This window comes from Vigna unguiculata, chromosome 9, assembly GCF_004118075.2.
Source record: "Vigna unguiculata cultivar IT97K-499-35 chromosome 9, ASM411807v1, whole genome shotgun sequence".
NCBI lineage: Eukaryota > Viridiplantae > Streptophyta > Magnoliopsida > Fabales > Fabaceae > Vigna > Vigna unguiculata.
This window is the reverse complement of record NC_040287.1, coordinates 42,361,406-42,376,664: the sequence shown is the minus strand read 5'-3', so window position 1 is coordinate 42,376,664 and position 15,259 is coordinate 42,361,406. Positions and strand designations below refer to the sequence as shown.

The following is a 15,259-nucleotide window of genomic DNA, read 5'->3' as shown; positions in this document are numbered from 1 at the left end:
ATATATATATATGGGTTACTTGATTAATTGTGAATATTTTAATAATTTAAACGAGAATGAAGATATGGCAGTGATGGGTATTATGGCGGGTATATGTACATCCCCATACCCATCCCATACCCAATTGAAAAAGTCGGGATTCCCCATACCCAATTGGGAATTCCCCGTCAAAATGGGAACGGATTCGGACAATACCCACGGAGACGAGTTTATTTGCCATATCTATATCTATGCGCAATACAAACACGTCACTGTACCATGTCTAAATACATTGTATCAACTAACATACCAATTTATTCATCTCTTACTTTTCTTCCATCGATCTTCCTGTGAAAGAAATTGTTAAGTCATTTAATGCAATTTCGCATCTAACCATATCTCAATATTAATTATATCTATCGATTCTGAGATTAATTTTGTGTCTCAACTCAATCATTGAAGGCGAAATGGCGAATGCATCACAGTTCGACCCAGAGCTTGCGATTTCTCACAAATTCCCTGACGTAATTTTCCTATCCCTAATTTTTTTTTTTCATTTACTACTTATTTTCTTTGCGACGAACCGAATTATGAATTCTGAATTTCTGTTATCTCTGCAGACTACATACTCTTATACCGAAAGGTGAGGCGTTTTGTAAGTCAATCTTTCAATAAAAATTGATATTCAAATGCGCATGTTCTTGCAATTTAGTTTGACGTAAAAGGAGAATGTGAGTGAACATGCTTTTGATACGTGTTGAACAGGGATGCAGCACTTTATGCCTTAGGTGTAGGGGTGTGTTTATCAGATGCTGTTGACGCTGATGAGCTTAAATATGTTTACCATGAAAATGGTCAGGAGTTTATCAAGGTATAATTTGTTTTAAAACTGTTATCAGACAATGTGTAGTTTAACCTATTTTTTCCCCAATGAATTACCTTTGTTGACCACACATAGTGCGCTTGTGGGAGAAGGCTTGAGTTTTTTTCTCGCATGATATATATCCTTAAGAAACGGCGACAGGGTGGAGGGTTACTTCTATAGTTGGCTTAAGGATTAAAACTCTTTGCAGTCTCAATGAAAAGTTGAAGACCTTAACTCCAGTAGTTACCAAAATAAAGAAATAATGACGATTAGCTTATTTCTTCACCATTGGCAACTGCAAAAATATTGCTAAGAGTTCACTTTGGAGTTTACCAGAAGACGGTTGGAAGTTTAGCAGTTTTTTTTTTTTTTTTTGGGTGTACTTAGTAAATGATCAATTTAACACAATTTACTTTGACCCCAACTTAGTGAACACTAAGATTTTGCTACTAGTTCATTTCTGTTTAGGCAGTCTCTGGTGACATATAGTAATACTTCCTATTCACGCATCATTTTGTGTTTTATAGGTATTGCCTACGTTTGCGACTTTGCTTATAGGTAATTCTGGGGCGAGTAGTTTTAATCTTCCTGGCTTGGAGTGAGTTCTGCTTACTACTTTCATTATGTCTCTGCCTGTACTTCATGTACTGTTTGTATATAATCCCTTAGCATTTATTGTATTGTTGAATATATAATTTCTTCAATTTTAGCCTCCATATTCTTTATGTTGATCTTCTTGTTTCTCTGTCTTGATGCTTAACAAAAAGTAAAACTTTGTGTATGCTAGATATGATCCCCAGCTTCTGCTTCATGGACAACAATACATAGAATTATACAAACCTTTTCCTGCCAGCTCTCAGGTAAGGCTTTTTCATTAGAAATTGACATTCTGGACATTTAGATTGAATGGCCCATATATTGTTCCAATTTTGGCTCAATATTCCAACACATCAGATGGTATCAGCTGAAAAATCAAATTAATGGTAGATGTTAATGAAATTTTACTCATCAATTATCAGAGCACATAGAATTTCATCCTCAGAATGAACACTGAATTTCAAGTATCTGACAGTGTCATCATTTTTACCCATATGTGAAATAGCTATGTTAGCTTGGTGACATTTCATTCCAATGTAACTTACAGCAAGAAAACATATAGAATAACACATTTACTTGAGAAGAATGGCCTTTTGATTTTGGTTTAGTTTAATTGGAGAAAAAAAAGAACATATGCGGGTAACAGTTGAAGAATGAGTTCTGTATATTTCTGATATGTAAGTTGTTTGGGGTTAACTTTAACATGAACAAACCTCTAATTTCTCCCTATGTCCCTCAGGATCTTTAAAATTGTGATACTAAAAATAGTTCTTCGTGATTTTCATCAGCATGCTAAGGTTAACTTTCTATTATTACAATTTTCTCTCTTATTCTTTGTGGATAGAATCATGATATATTATTCTTGTTACAGATACACAATAAAATCAGTCTTGCAGGATTACATGATAAAGGTTGAATATCAAAAACTGCTTATACTTAGTGATTTGTTGTGTGTGTGTGGGTGTTTATTCTGCAGTCTCACTTTCACATCCTTGGAAAATGTATATCTTTATGCACATTTATTCATTTTTTTCCCTTAAAGATTGGATGTCTTTAATTTCAGGTAAAGCAGCAATTTTGGAGATTGAAACAAAAAGCTTTGAGAAAGATTCTGGTGATTTATTATGCATGAACAGGTAATCTGTTAGGCATGGAAGTAATGAGAATTTTAGGAAGAAATTTAAAGATAAAAGTAGTAAAGTTGTTAGTTGTTAGGGGGAGACTTTCTAGGAAGGTCTATATATTGTTATCTTGTGGATGTTGAGGGACGGTTTTTAGGAGTTGATGTTTGTGGCAGGAAGAACCTTCTGAGAAGGGACAACAGTTTTCCTTTGGAAGTTTCGGCTTTTACTATGCGTAAAGTGAATAATAGCAAGGCTTTATCTTTGTTTCTTTTTCTGTCTTGTTCTTTCATCACTGTTTCTAGGTTCCTAACATAATCCTGAAAACACTCTTTATAATGCTTTGTTATCATCACACTCAACTATCAAGTTGCTTGCAGGACAACTGTCTTTCTACGTGGTGCTGGTGGCTTCTCAAAGTCATCTAAGCCATTTTCTTATACAAACTACCCTTCGAATCAGACTTCAGCTGTTAAAATCCCTGAAAGTAAACCATTCTCGGTGTTTGAGGATCGTACCCAACCATCTCAGGCATGTATAGCTATGCAATATAGTTTGGAACACATTGAATTTTTCATAATCACCCTGCATCCCTTTTTTGGCCCTTCCATCATTTACTTTTATGTGCTCTGTTATTTTCCAAGACATTTGGAAAGCGATTTAGGATGTGTATCTTCAATTCGGAATCAGCTTACTTACCCACGTACAATGATCCTTTAATATAAATTGCGTGACATGTTTTCCCATGCATCTAAACATTGACGTTGATTCACCATGTCAGCTTCTAGCCATGCGCCTTAGATATTTTATTGTTCACTGTCTTTGGCTACCTCAGTCATTCGAATACCCTGACCGTAATGATTGAGCTAAAGCAATACACGGAATAAGTCAATTGAGCTAATGGAACAATGTGCTACGTATTTTAAAAGTCCAACTTATACCAAATGATTTTGAATTTTTAAAAGGAATTCCTTTGTTCCTTGCATTTGTAATGTTTAAAAAAGGATTAATATTTCATGCAGGTTTGCATGTAAGATTCTATTTCTTTGGTTATGGTAGTTTTGCACACACTATTAAGTCTGTCTTTCATCAACACATATTCCATAATCTGTATGCTGTCAATGCATTTTTAGCAGAAAGAACTTACATCTAGTTCGATGTCTTGCTAATAAGTTATCCAACCGATTAAGAACTGGTGGCTTACAGTGATGGTTTGACAGATAGTCTTCCAGCTGCTGAGGTGTCATAGGAAGAAAACTTGGGTGGTCATGGGTTTTCTGTGGTCAGGTTGTTTAGGAGTGTGCTGGCTGTCTGGGTATGGTATGGTAGTGTACTCGAGGTTGGGGTAACTTGGGCAGAGAGTTGGCCTTTGCATGGTAGCAGTGATCTGGGTTCTGTGGCTTACAGGTGTTAGGACTCTGACATTAGAGGTATCATATTTCATGATTTCAAAAGAACTAGGTAGCTGTTCTCCAACCTACTTTTTTTATTTTTATTCATTAAAAGCGAGCTTACATTTCAGAGCTTTTATTAAAAGAATATTTAACCTAACTCCTTTAAGAAGAGAAACCTAAAAAACTTATGCGAAATATTGTGTCCCAATAAGGACCGGACATGGGAAGTGTATGTGTTAGAAGGAATAAAAACAGTTAGGATGGTTAAGGAGGTTTGATGTTCAATCGATACCCAAAGTTGGCTGAGGGGGTGCCGGTGGGGGTAAATAGGACTCAACTAAGTGCTGAACGCACTACAATTGTAATTGAAGAAAGTGGTAGTATTCTTATCCTATCTTCCGTTCTTCTCTCTCTACTGTGTATTCTTCACTTTTCTAGCTCTCTGTTGAGATTCTTGAATCCATGGAAACCGAACACATCTTTGAAAACTTTTGATATGACTCTTTAGAAATTCTACACAGATTCTGAACGTTCTTCACTTTGGCAGGCATTGCTCTATAGGCTATCTGGTGACTATAATCCTCTGCATTCAGATCCCATCTTTGCGAAGGTTGCCGGGTTAGTACTCCATCCTGTATTCTGAATGCCGGCAGTGTTAAATACTTGAAAATTCTAATTACATTGCTTCGCTTTCCCCCTTTTCCCAGTTCAAGCTGGGGTTTGTGCTTAGGTGAATGAGAATTTTCCTCTCCTCTCAGCCATAGAACTTTTCGTTGATTGGTCATATGAATTATATGCATTGAGTTCTAGAAATAACGGTTACGTAGCATTTTCAAGATCAAATTCCATCAGTTTTTGTTCGATTTCCTTCATATGGATTGCATTCAATTGTTCGGCTGATCTAATTCTGATTTTTAACTTATTGCCAAAGATTCTCGCAGCCAATATTGCATGGGCTATGCTCATTAGGATTTGCAGTTAGGGCAATCATCAAATGCATATGCAGAGGAGACCAAGATTTGATAAAAAGCATATCGGGCAGATTTCTTCTACATGTCTACCCTGGTGAAACTCTGGTTACTGAGATGTGGCTTGAAGGCTTAAGGTTGAGTCACTCTCTGCTTCATTCATAACCATTTTTTCCTGCATTATCCACTTACAACTATTCAAAAATCTTGGGGAATTGCTATAGTGATTGAAAATTGAAATTGTGCAGGGTAATTTATCGGACTAAGGTGAAAGAGCGAACGCGAACAGTCCTTTCTGGCTTCGTCGATCTGCGCGGTTTAACTTCGTCACTGTGAAAGAATTCAGTTATGTGTTCAATAATATTGTGTAGGTTCATAACATAATACTCGCAGGGGTTTGCCACATTAAGTATCTGTTCAATAAGCCAATGATGCATTTTAGACAGATGATTAAAATTTAAAATGGGTATTTATGTAGAATAGTAAGGTGTTTTTCGCATGAACTTAACATATAGGAGAAAAAAAATTAAGATAACTGAACTTAAATTTTCCCATAAATTAAAATTAAACTATGTACTTTAAATTTGACATATTATATGTAAAAGTTAAGTTTAATTTATTAAAAAAAATTAATTTGTTATGTTTTTTTAAAGTTCTTATATTCTGATGATGCTGAATCCTTATCAATGTTTTGGCTAAATTAAACAACTCAAAGTAGACTTAAAAATTGATTTGATAAAAGAAGTGTACTTTTTTTTCTTATTCACCAATCATGACAACAGGAAAAAAAGTGCACACTTGATTTTTACTTTGTTCTTATTCATTTATGTTTCTTTTTATTCACAATATAGTTTGGCATAAGCGTCTACGTTGGTTTTTGCTGTCAGTTACAAATAGAATTTGAGAAAACAAAATTCTAATGTTGCGAAAATTGACCATTTCAATGAAGGAGTTAATTGGACGAGAAAATATTAAAAAAATAAAAAATATACATAACTCAAATCATATTGAAATTTAAATTATCACAATATAGTATCTAATATTTTAGACAAATTAATAAAAACACAAGTTCCTATCCAAATTTAAGAATATTGTCTAAAGAAAGGACCTAGTAGTATCTATAATATCAGTTAAACCATTAAAGTTTGTTACAACACAGGTGCATGTATCGATAAATAATTTCTTCCTACAGCCTCATCATTTTTTAAATCCATTTCTACCGTACCCTTTTTTGTTTTATTGAAATTCTCTCCTGTGTGCATCCCGACATCGGAATCCGGAATAAGCTTTCACAGAATATGATCTGAAATAGGGGTGGGGGGTGGGAGGTGGGAAATTGGCTTCCGAATTGTTGTTTCCGGATGTATAATATAATATATGATTTTGAAAAATTAAAATCCATAATAGTATACTTGGATATTTTTCGGAAAGATAATTCCAGAATAGATTTTATGTATTCTGGAAAACTAAATTCGGAAACAGAAATTTACTTTCCGGAAAATTTGTAGTCCGAGAGTTTATTGTCCAGAAGTATGGAAATGTGAAATTGATAAAGTAAAATCACTTATGTGTCTTCACATAGAAAGTCTGTGGTACCAAACATGCCGCGATCGGACGACCCAAAAGGCTCAGCTGTGGGCTTAGGGGCTGTGTAACTTTCCCTCGGTCATCAACCCCTAGTTCAAGGAACAAAGAGATGACTCAAAAATACGTAAAAGACAATTAGACATGTTTTGGTTAGATCCGTTCCAACCTTGACTGAGGACCTTGAACTAGTCGTTTTCTTTTTCACTTGGGGTACTTTGTAGTTTTGAAGAACATAAAATTTACGAGTTACTTCAGGGTCTTCATAAAGTACAAGTTAAAGGGCATCAAGTAGCATTTGTCTTTACTTTTTATATGGCATTAGAAACATACAACGCACAACTTTTTAAAAGCATTTATTATGAAATAAAAACAAAAAGCTTAACAAAGAGTAAAAGAGCTGCTATAATAATAACCTTAATTCCTTGCATAACGTACAAATTCCTTAAGAATGAATATCTAGGGAACAAATATTTTAGCAGACTTTAGTGAACCTAATGCCAATTAAATAATTGACAAAATCCATTGGGGCGTAGCACTGATAACTTGCAATATAATCCGTTAAAATTGTTCTCTCTAACCTGTGACCGAGTGGTTTCTATTCAATCCAATGTACTTCTAACATTTTAGCCATAAAACTGTACCGGTCAGCAGCTTCATCAATCTGGCAAATATATATCAAACTTGAGACTTGATATAACAAAACTGAGAAGGGAAAATCAACCAGGATCCGAAATCGTTACCATTTTCTGTGTTGGACGTCCAGCACCATGTCCAGACTTGCAGTCAATGCGACCAATTATAGGGTTTGTCTGGGGACTTTCTTCCAAGCTCGTACAGAGGACATGCTGCATGGTCTGAAAAATATTGAAATCCTCTTGGTGTTAAAAAAAGAAAGCTGCAGGACTATCAAGGTGAGTTTCTTGCCCATTCAGTAGTCAAATGAGAGTGAAACATATATGCATAAAAAATTTGACAATTAATTGAGTTTGTTTAAACAAATTTCTCCATAAACATAAGAAAGAAAAAGTTTTCTCATGAACTAAAATCAACTCACATTAGAAATCTCCTCAATTTCTCTAAAAAATAATTTATAGTTAATGCAAAACTAATTTTAGCAAATGTAGATATCTATTTTATATTTTCTTCTCCTAGAATGTTTGGAGAAAACATTAACTAGACCAATCTTCTAACCACTTATTTTATACTTTGCAACACAATTTATTAAATAGAAGTTAACTTGTGTCTACAATACAATCTGAATGTGAATTCATAAGAAGCAGACCAACCGCTAATAACTTCAATGTGTGCAGTGGCACAACACGATCATCATGATCAGCTGTCAACAGCATGGTTGATGGATACTGAATAGACTGATCAGTATGCTGTTCCCATGGTCTCCTGACATTATGTAGTGGAGAGTATCTACAACAGTGGATAATAGAAACAATCATTTTCAATACACAAGTTACATATCCAAACATTAGCAAATCACAGGAGTTCATTAAGCAATCTATTTTACCACATTTTTTATTCTATCCCATTTTACATATAAGAATTGAAAATCCTCAACTTCAACAAACCAGGAAGAAACTATATATATATATATATATATATATATATATATATATATATATATATATATATATATATATATGATGCTTGAAATATTGGGAGTTAAAAACACACCAACAAAGAAAATAGGAATCCCCCAACAGAACTATTAATAATAAGATAACTGTAGCAAAATGCATAGGTTTATGCTCTGTACCTATGAAGACAACTTCAGCTTCAGGACCAAAGAATAATATGCTGTATATATATATATATATATATTATATTTATAGAGTTCCTTATTCTTCCCTGTTATATTCATCAATGATAAGCGATCAAATGACAAAGGCTGAGGAAACAACGTCATCCTATATGAAAGTATGTCATAGATCTAATTCTAATGTAATGCCACTATCTCTTCAGTAAATCATAACTTGCTTATCAAAACAGGAGGTGCATGTGATGTGCTCTATGTGTAGTTTATGAATTCTAAAGAAGAAAAGATGGATAGACTGGATCTGAAGTTATGTAACAAAAAAATAAATCTGAAATTCCAGAACTAATGATAGTATGATACAAGTCCAACAAAGGGTTTGTCAATAAGAAATGTGGTAGGGCAAGGTTATGTGTTTAGCTATTTCTCTGTTCATTGTGCACCTAAATTATGATTAATTTATCCATGCCCATCAAATAAGTATTTCTGAAATGCCACATTTCAACTATCATCAGCCCTTTTAAATTGTCTAAATGCAACACTGCCAACGCCACACTTCCACCACCATCTCCATCAGTGCACTACGTTATCGTGAGATGCATGTAATTTCAAAAAATTTGCCACAAAAAATAAACAAACTAAACTTTTGTGATTTCATGTTACTTATTTCATACATCGCTGATATTTTAAGATAGGGTAAATCTTACTTGATTAGCCAATGAAACTCTTCCTCCTTTTCTGAACAACCATAATCTGAGGTCCAAGCATGACCTGGATAACTAATCTACATCAATATGTGAAAGTTAAAAAAAATATATACTGGGAATAACAGATTTAAAGAAACCTATGGTAAATTTGTGGAATCGTAGCATGTCCATTACACCAACATGAGCCAGAGCGCAACCAAATAAATCTGGTCTCTGTACAGAGAAGTAAAAATTTAATAAACAGAGAGATTTTTAATGAAAAGGTACAGATGAAAAAAACAGAAGACAAAGAAAATGAACTGGACCTGATTTATACAAGCACCAACAAGAAGTCCACCATTGCTTCCACCTTCGATACATAACTTTTTGGGTTGAGTATAACCCGTAGATACAAGGTATTCTGCTGCGGAAATAAAGTCATCAAAGCAATTCTGCTTCCTTGCAAGTGAGCCTGCTTTATGCCATTCCTCCCCATATTCTCCACCACCACGAATATTTGCTATGCAGAAAACAACACCTAAATGTCTTGTGATTACAATGCGACTGACACTGAAATATGGTGTAATGCTGATGTTAAAACCACCATATCCGTATAATAAACATGGGTGTGAACCATCCAAAATAATATCCCTTTTGGCAACAATGAACACTGGGATTTTGTTACCATCTTTACTACTCACGAAATCCTGAAATGTAGCAATTACATCAAAGAATTAGAACAATCAAGTTGAGCAACAAGAATACTCATGCAGAATTTGATTTCAAAACTGCCAATTTAATAAGGTGAAACTAAGAATTAGACGAAACGAAACAGTATCATCAGAAAATACATTTTTCTTACCTGTTTAACATGAAATTCAGATCGATCAAACCCAGGGACAACAATTTCACGAAATATCTTCATATCAGGAATCTCTGTTCCCAAGTTACACTGGTAGATGATACCAGGAGTTAAAAAGCTTGTAAAGCTAATGAAAACCACACTATCTTCACGCCGCCCGGAAACTTCAGAAACTGAGCCAATGTCAATTGGTAATTGGTGCAGCAAGGAACCTGTTTTTAAGTCTCTAATTTGCAGAGCATACTTTACATCACTCAAGTAACTCACTATCAGTTGGTTACCATTTACAGCACATGCTGACTCAAGTACATCTTTTTCTGACTCTTGGACAACATCAACCCAAGTAGTTGGTTCTTTCAAATCCACTCGGACTAATTTATATTTTGGAGCATCTTTATTAGTTAAAAATGTAAACACAGTATCATCATTCGCAATGACTTCATACCGTGCATCAAAGTTATCAATAAGTTTGACAAATGGGAGGAGAGAATTTCCACTCCGAAAGCTTTCCAGCCCATTAGGAATTTTGGACAAGTCACAGTAGTAAAGTTTGTTGACTGGATCACAATCTTCTGAAATATTGAGAAGAATGTACTGCACAATCAACAAAAACCGACAGTCATGTTCGTGGTAAATGTAAAATCATGTTCATATAATTCACTCTGGTCTTGTCAAGCAATAGATGAAAACAAAATCATACTATACTACACTACATTTTATTGCTTGCAAAGTTGTGAAATTGACGACTTTTCCTACAACCTTCTCTGATGCTATGTGACAACATAGATTCTCATTAGGTATATAAAATGTACATACTGATGAGTTGCTTACCCTTTTATGATATTTAAGTAAGATTTGAAAAGTAACAGAATAAAGCTCCAGGTTTGTAAGATGAGATGCTTCAAGAAAGAAAGATGCCTATTGAGCAAAAACATTTTATCACAGAAATATTTTTTACTTGTTATCATTGAAAATAAAAGCATTATCAGTTTAGTCCCTATAAATATTGTTTGATTTTAGTTCCTAAAAATTACAAAGTCATGCACTTTTGGTCCTTCATTGGTGAAGAACTAAGACCATATCATTTTTTTCTATAAAAAGTATGGATTACAAATGAATACATTATAGAAACTAAAACTGTCCCAATTTCAAATACTAGAACATATTTAAGCCAAATGGAAATCGGGCAAAGCAATATTATAAAGATCCAGGCTTTCTAATCAATGCTAAATCAGGTAAATAGATACCTTCTAAAAATTATGGAAGGCCCGGGCATCAGACATGAAGCATCAGTAGCATTAACATTAATTGCACATTTCTTATATTATGCGCATATAAAAAAAGTACAGATAAAGTCACATAATTATAAAGCAATGACAAAAATAAAGCACCTGGCCATCATCAGTAACACCTCCTCCAAACGAATATTTAGGGTTTTCAGGATCTCTCCAGCACAAAATATCTTCTGATTGATCTGTACCCAGAAAATGGTAATAGAGCTGATGATGAAGGTTAGCATTTGTTTCAGTCCCAGCATCTACTACTTCTCTATCTCTACAGTGTAAAAGCAAATAATTAAATTCATGTTTTATGCAAGATAAACTGAATCAATCCCATTATCATTCATCACCACGTTTGTAGAAAAATCACTCTTGACCAGGACAAGAAAATTGAAGATTGTTTACTCTCCAGGTTTATAATTTGCCATATTTGTAGTTGAAGAGAATAGCAAATTAGGATAACCAGCTCCCGCTGTCTATCTTCGTTTACGCCCAACAGATTCTATCAAATTGTAACGAACATGTGACATTTTGAAACTCAAAAACCTCTGGAACTGATAGCATGGTCGGATTCACATTAGATTAGAAACACATTTAAATATAAACTAACGTGATTTCACGTAAACATCCATAAGTTTAGTTCAACATTAAGAAACTTATTCTGCATCCAGAATTGAATCTGAATTGAAACAACTTTAGATAAAGTTTTGCATTAGGTGCAAAAATTATAATTGAGTTTTACTACTAATTTGCCTTTAAAATTAAAAATAAATCGCATCTTTTTCAAAATCAATTTCATACAATCAAATTCATTCAAAATTAATTTTGCAAAGTGCTATCTCAATCACAGACCGAGAAAAACCAAATCCTGTTCTTCCAGAAAAAAAAAAAAAAAAAAAAAGTGATAATACGAGATCACTTACTTTGGTGCTGGATAGCGGCTATAAAAGAAACCTTTGTTGTCATGCGTCCAACTAATTGAGGAAAACTTTACCTGAAACATATAATATTTACCATTACAACCATCAGTGGTTCATCTCTATACCTGTTGTTTTTTTTTTTAATAACGGCACAACATGATACTCACCCACAATAAAGTATCGGGCTCAACATTCCTGTCGTCAATTCGCAGCACTTTTATAGTCGTCCAATCGCTACCGCTTGAACTAAGCGCATAAGCCAAGTATTTACCATCTTCACTTACTGACAGAGTACTCAGCGACACAGTTCCGTCTTCACTGAAGCCATTGGGATCGAGTAACACCTCTGCCTCTCCCTCCAAACTCTCCTGAAATAATTCAACGTATAATTGAATCCGAGAAACTAAAAAACCAAACAAAGCATCGAGCGCGTAATAAGTTAGCTATCAAACCTGCACATAAAGAATATCTTGCGGCTGAAGCCCTGTGTTGTGGAAGTAGAAGTACTTATCCGCCCGTCTAAACGGCGCGTCGTAACGAGGATGATCAAAAAGCTTCGTTATCGTTTCCCTAAGCTTCTCTCTGGTTTCGCATTTTTGAAGAACCGAATCCGTCAATTTAACCTGTTCCTGTACGAACTCTTTCACTTCTTCCGCATCAGGATCTTCGAGCCTTAAACCGAAACAAATATATTAGAAGAGACTAAATGCATATAAAGACATTTGGACGAAACTTGTCTACAATTTCCGGAGTTTTATAACATTTTGGAATTAATTGGAAGTATAGAGAAAAATTAATCCGAATTGAGCATGAATAACGATTGAATTTGATTTGAGTACCATCGGTAAGGATCGGCAATTTTGACGCCATGGTAATCTTCGACGACGGTGTCGTCTCTGCGAGCAGGAGGATATTGCAGAGAGATATTTAGGGCAGAAAGCGAAGTCATGGTTGGTATTGCGAGGACCTTGAGGACGGATTAAGAACTGAAATGGCAATAGTCAACTTGGTGTGGAAGCGACTCGGGGCTCTAAATACTCCGAGATTTGGCAGCAGTACTCGCTTATTCTTCGGGAATAAGTATTCACCCTTTGTATCTTGGTGCTGTTGATGTTGATGGAAACGATGCAAATCAAAACTATGGTACAAATTTTGTAATGCTGTTAATAGCTGTTAATATATGTATTAAAATAAATTTTTTTATATTATTTTTTTTGAAATTTTATCTTTAAAGTTATCATTGCTTTTATTAAAATAATGATGTAATAAAAAAACAATTATTTTATAAATTAGAATTGTTATTTTATTATTAGTTTTTTAACAACTTTTTTCAATTTAGATGATTATTTATAATAAAAATATATATTACAATAATAAATTATACAAATCATTAATTTTTATAAATATTTATAGTAAAACATAAGACACATACACATCTCTTTCACTAGATATTTCTTCAAGTGTTTTTAAAGAAATCATTATTTAATAATAACATAATTCGTAATAATTGGAAAGTAGAGAACAATACTTCAAAAGTGTAAGACTCAATTATTTTGATATTCAAATGTTTTATTATAAATAATTTTATTATAAATTAGTTTCATTATTAGAGTTCTTTGATTTTTCTTTAAGAGATATTTTTTGTTATTTGTTTAATAGAATCAGTGAAATCGTATGATTAACCCTCGTAATTGACTCTTCAATTTATATATCAGTTTCACTATTTGCGTAAGTTGAGTTTCAGTCTTTTTTCTTGATCTATCTTTATTTTCTATTGCATGTGAATCTTTTTGTACTTGCATGTGTCATTTTAGTTATCAATATGAGTTTCTACTAATCAGTGGTCATAAGGGTATGTTTTAATCATTTTTGTGATATTTGTATATATAGATAAAGTATCATGAGTCCAAGAAGGGACTGGTGTCCTTAGAGCTGGTAGGGTCTTTTAAGTCGTTTTGTCAGATAAGGGAAGCTAATATGTATCTATATTATGTGATTTTGTCAATTTGATAATTGCGTGCTCCTACTTAGGGATGGCAACGGGTGAGGTCAGGTACAGATAGTGCCTACTCGCAACCCGACCCGCAAAAAAAAAATCCACCCACTACCCGTCCGTTTACCCACTGGATATCCGCTTAAAAAATATTCGCGGATATTTTTAAAACCCGCGGGTACCCGTGGATACCCGATACCCGTAAATATTTAAAAAAATATATATTTTATAAATTTTTTAATGTAAAATTATAAAAATAAAATATAAATAAAATAAAATTATAATTATAATTAAATTTGACATAATAAAATATACTGTTAATTTTAATTTTAATTAAATTTAACTTAATAAAATATAAATTAAATTTTATTTTTATTTTTTTGCGGGTAACGGGTACCTACGGATACGAATAGTATGATACCCGCACCCGGCCAATTTATAAGCGAGTATTAAAACATCCGTTATCCACTACCCGCAGGTAATAACTATCCGTCGCGAATTTTATCCGCAGATATCCACGGGCATGGGTATTTTTGCCATCCCTACTCCTACTATAATGGTTTGGAGATGAAATTGGCTTGTATGCTAAACCTAATTTAGTATATATAATTGATGTGGTTATGTATGAATCGACTTGTATGCTAAACCTAGTATGACTCAGTTATTATTGAACTAAAAAAACTTGAATTCAGTTCGATCCACTACAAGTTGGTGTATTAAACAAGTTAGTTCACTTAATTAAAAAAAAAGATTAAATATATTTTTAGTCCATGTACTACTTATATGTGAAATAGAAATTCATCTTTCTCAAATTATATTAAATTCATCTTTATACTCTAGTAATGCATGAAATTCGCCCTCCACAACAAAAGGACGTTAACGTTGAGCTAACGTGCTAAAGGTCATGCTAACTGAACTAACATGTTAGAACACATGACTGCCATAAATCTTTCAATGTTCAAGAAATTGAAAAATCTTACAAATTCACAATATTAAACAAAAACTTTAAATAATTAAATGTTAAATTGATAATTCAACATTTTCATCACATTCTTATTCATATTTTGATATACACGATGTGTTTTAAAAATTTTAACACATTCAAAATACTCACTTATCTTTTCTACTCATTCAAAAATTTAAAATGTTTATGCAAAAAAAAAAAATGTAAACGATAATTCCTTCGTTCCTAAATGTTTATGCAAAAAAAAAAAATGTAAACGATAATTCCTTCGTTCCTTC

General features: G+C 33.5%; 2 protein-coding genes across 5 annotated transcripts; one reads left to right on the top strand and one right to left on the bottom strand.

The window, feature by feature from the left end:
• Nucleotides 1-266: 266 nt before the first annotated feature.
• Nucleotides 267-5,404, top strand: LOC114164056 (enoyl-CoA hydratase 2, peroxisomal). 3 transcript variants are annotated; one of them, XM_028048532.1, is made up of 12 exons: nt 267-341; nt 442-503; nt 600-622; nt 745-850; nt 1,372-1,442; nt 1,632-1,704; nt 2,313-2,352; nt 2,505-2,577; nt 2,943-3,093; nt 4,504-4,574; nt 4,888-5,061; nt 5,173-5,404. In XM_028048532.1, exons 2-12 carry the CDS (start codon nt 447-449, stop codon nt 5,258-5,260), a joined length of 927 nt encoding a protein of 308 aa, XP_027904333.1. In that variant the 5' UTR covers nt 267-341; nt 442-446; the 3' UTR covers nt 5,261-5,404. The 3 variants fall into 3 exon arrangements, 2 of the variants coding, with proteins under 2 accessions (XP_027904333.1, XP_027904332.1); XR_003599476.1 differs by having other exon boundaries at nt 273-503; nt 4,898-5,061; XM_028048531.1 differs by having other exon boundaries at nt 274-503.
• A 1,163-nt stretch (nt 5,405-6,567) lies between these two features.
• On the bottom strand, nt 6,568-13,147 carry LOC114163347 (prolyl endopeptidase-like). 2 transcript variants are annotated; one of them, XM_028047604.1, is made up of 13 exons: nt 12,864-13,147; nt 12,477-12,696; nt 12,192-12,392; nt 12,028-12,098; nt 11,216-11,378; nt 9,825-10,418; nt 9,289-9,669; nt 9,121-9,196; nt 8,984-9,047; nt 7,798-7,933; nt 7,252-7,365; nt 7,090-7,172; nt 6,568-6,600 (listed from the first exon to the last, which is right to left on the bottom strand). In XM_028047604.1, the coding sequence occupies exons 1-12, from the start codon at nt 12,971-12,973 to the stop codon at nt 7,107-7,109; spliced, it is 2,196 nt and encodes a 731-aa protein (XP_027903405.1). In that variant the 5' UTR covers nt 12,974-13,147; the 3' UTR covers nt 6,568-6,600; nt 7,090-7,106. The 2 variants fall into 2 exon arrangements, with proteins under 2 accessions (XP_027903405.1, XP_027903404.1); XM_028047603.1 differs by lacking the exon at nt 6,568-6,600 and having other exon boundaries at nt 6,890-7,172.
• Between the last annotated feature and the right edge of the window lie 2,112 nt (nt 13,148-15,259).

Bases quoted from the DNA above. Each gene is read 5' to 3' on its own strand.
- LOC114164056 (XM_028048532.1), top strand. From the start codon at position 447: ATGGCGAATGCATCACAGTTCGACCCAGAGCTTGCGATTTCTCACAAA. The intron at 504-599 runs GTAATTTTCCTA...TTATCTCTGCAG, and splicing joins TTTCTCACAAATTCCCTGAC to ACTACATACTCTTATACCGA. The intron at 2,353-2,504 runs GTTGAATATCAA...CTTTAATTTCAG, and splicing joins TGCAGGATTACATGATAAAG to GTAAAGCAGCAATTTTGGAG.
- LOC114163347 (XM_028047604.1), bottom strand. From the start codon at position 12,973: ATGACTTCGCTTTCTGCCCTAAATATCTCTCTGCAATATCCTCCTGCT. The intron at 9,048-9,120 runs GTTTCTTTAAAT...TTAGTTATCCAG, and splicing joins ATTCCACAAATTTACCATAG to GTCATGCTTGGACCTCAGAT. The intron at 7,173-7,251 runs GTAACGATTTCG...TATATTTGCCAG, and splicing joins GACGTCCAACACAGAAAATG to ATTGATGAAGCTGCTGACCG.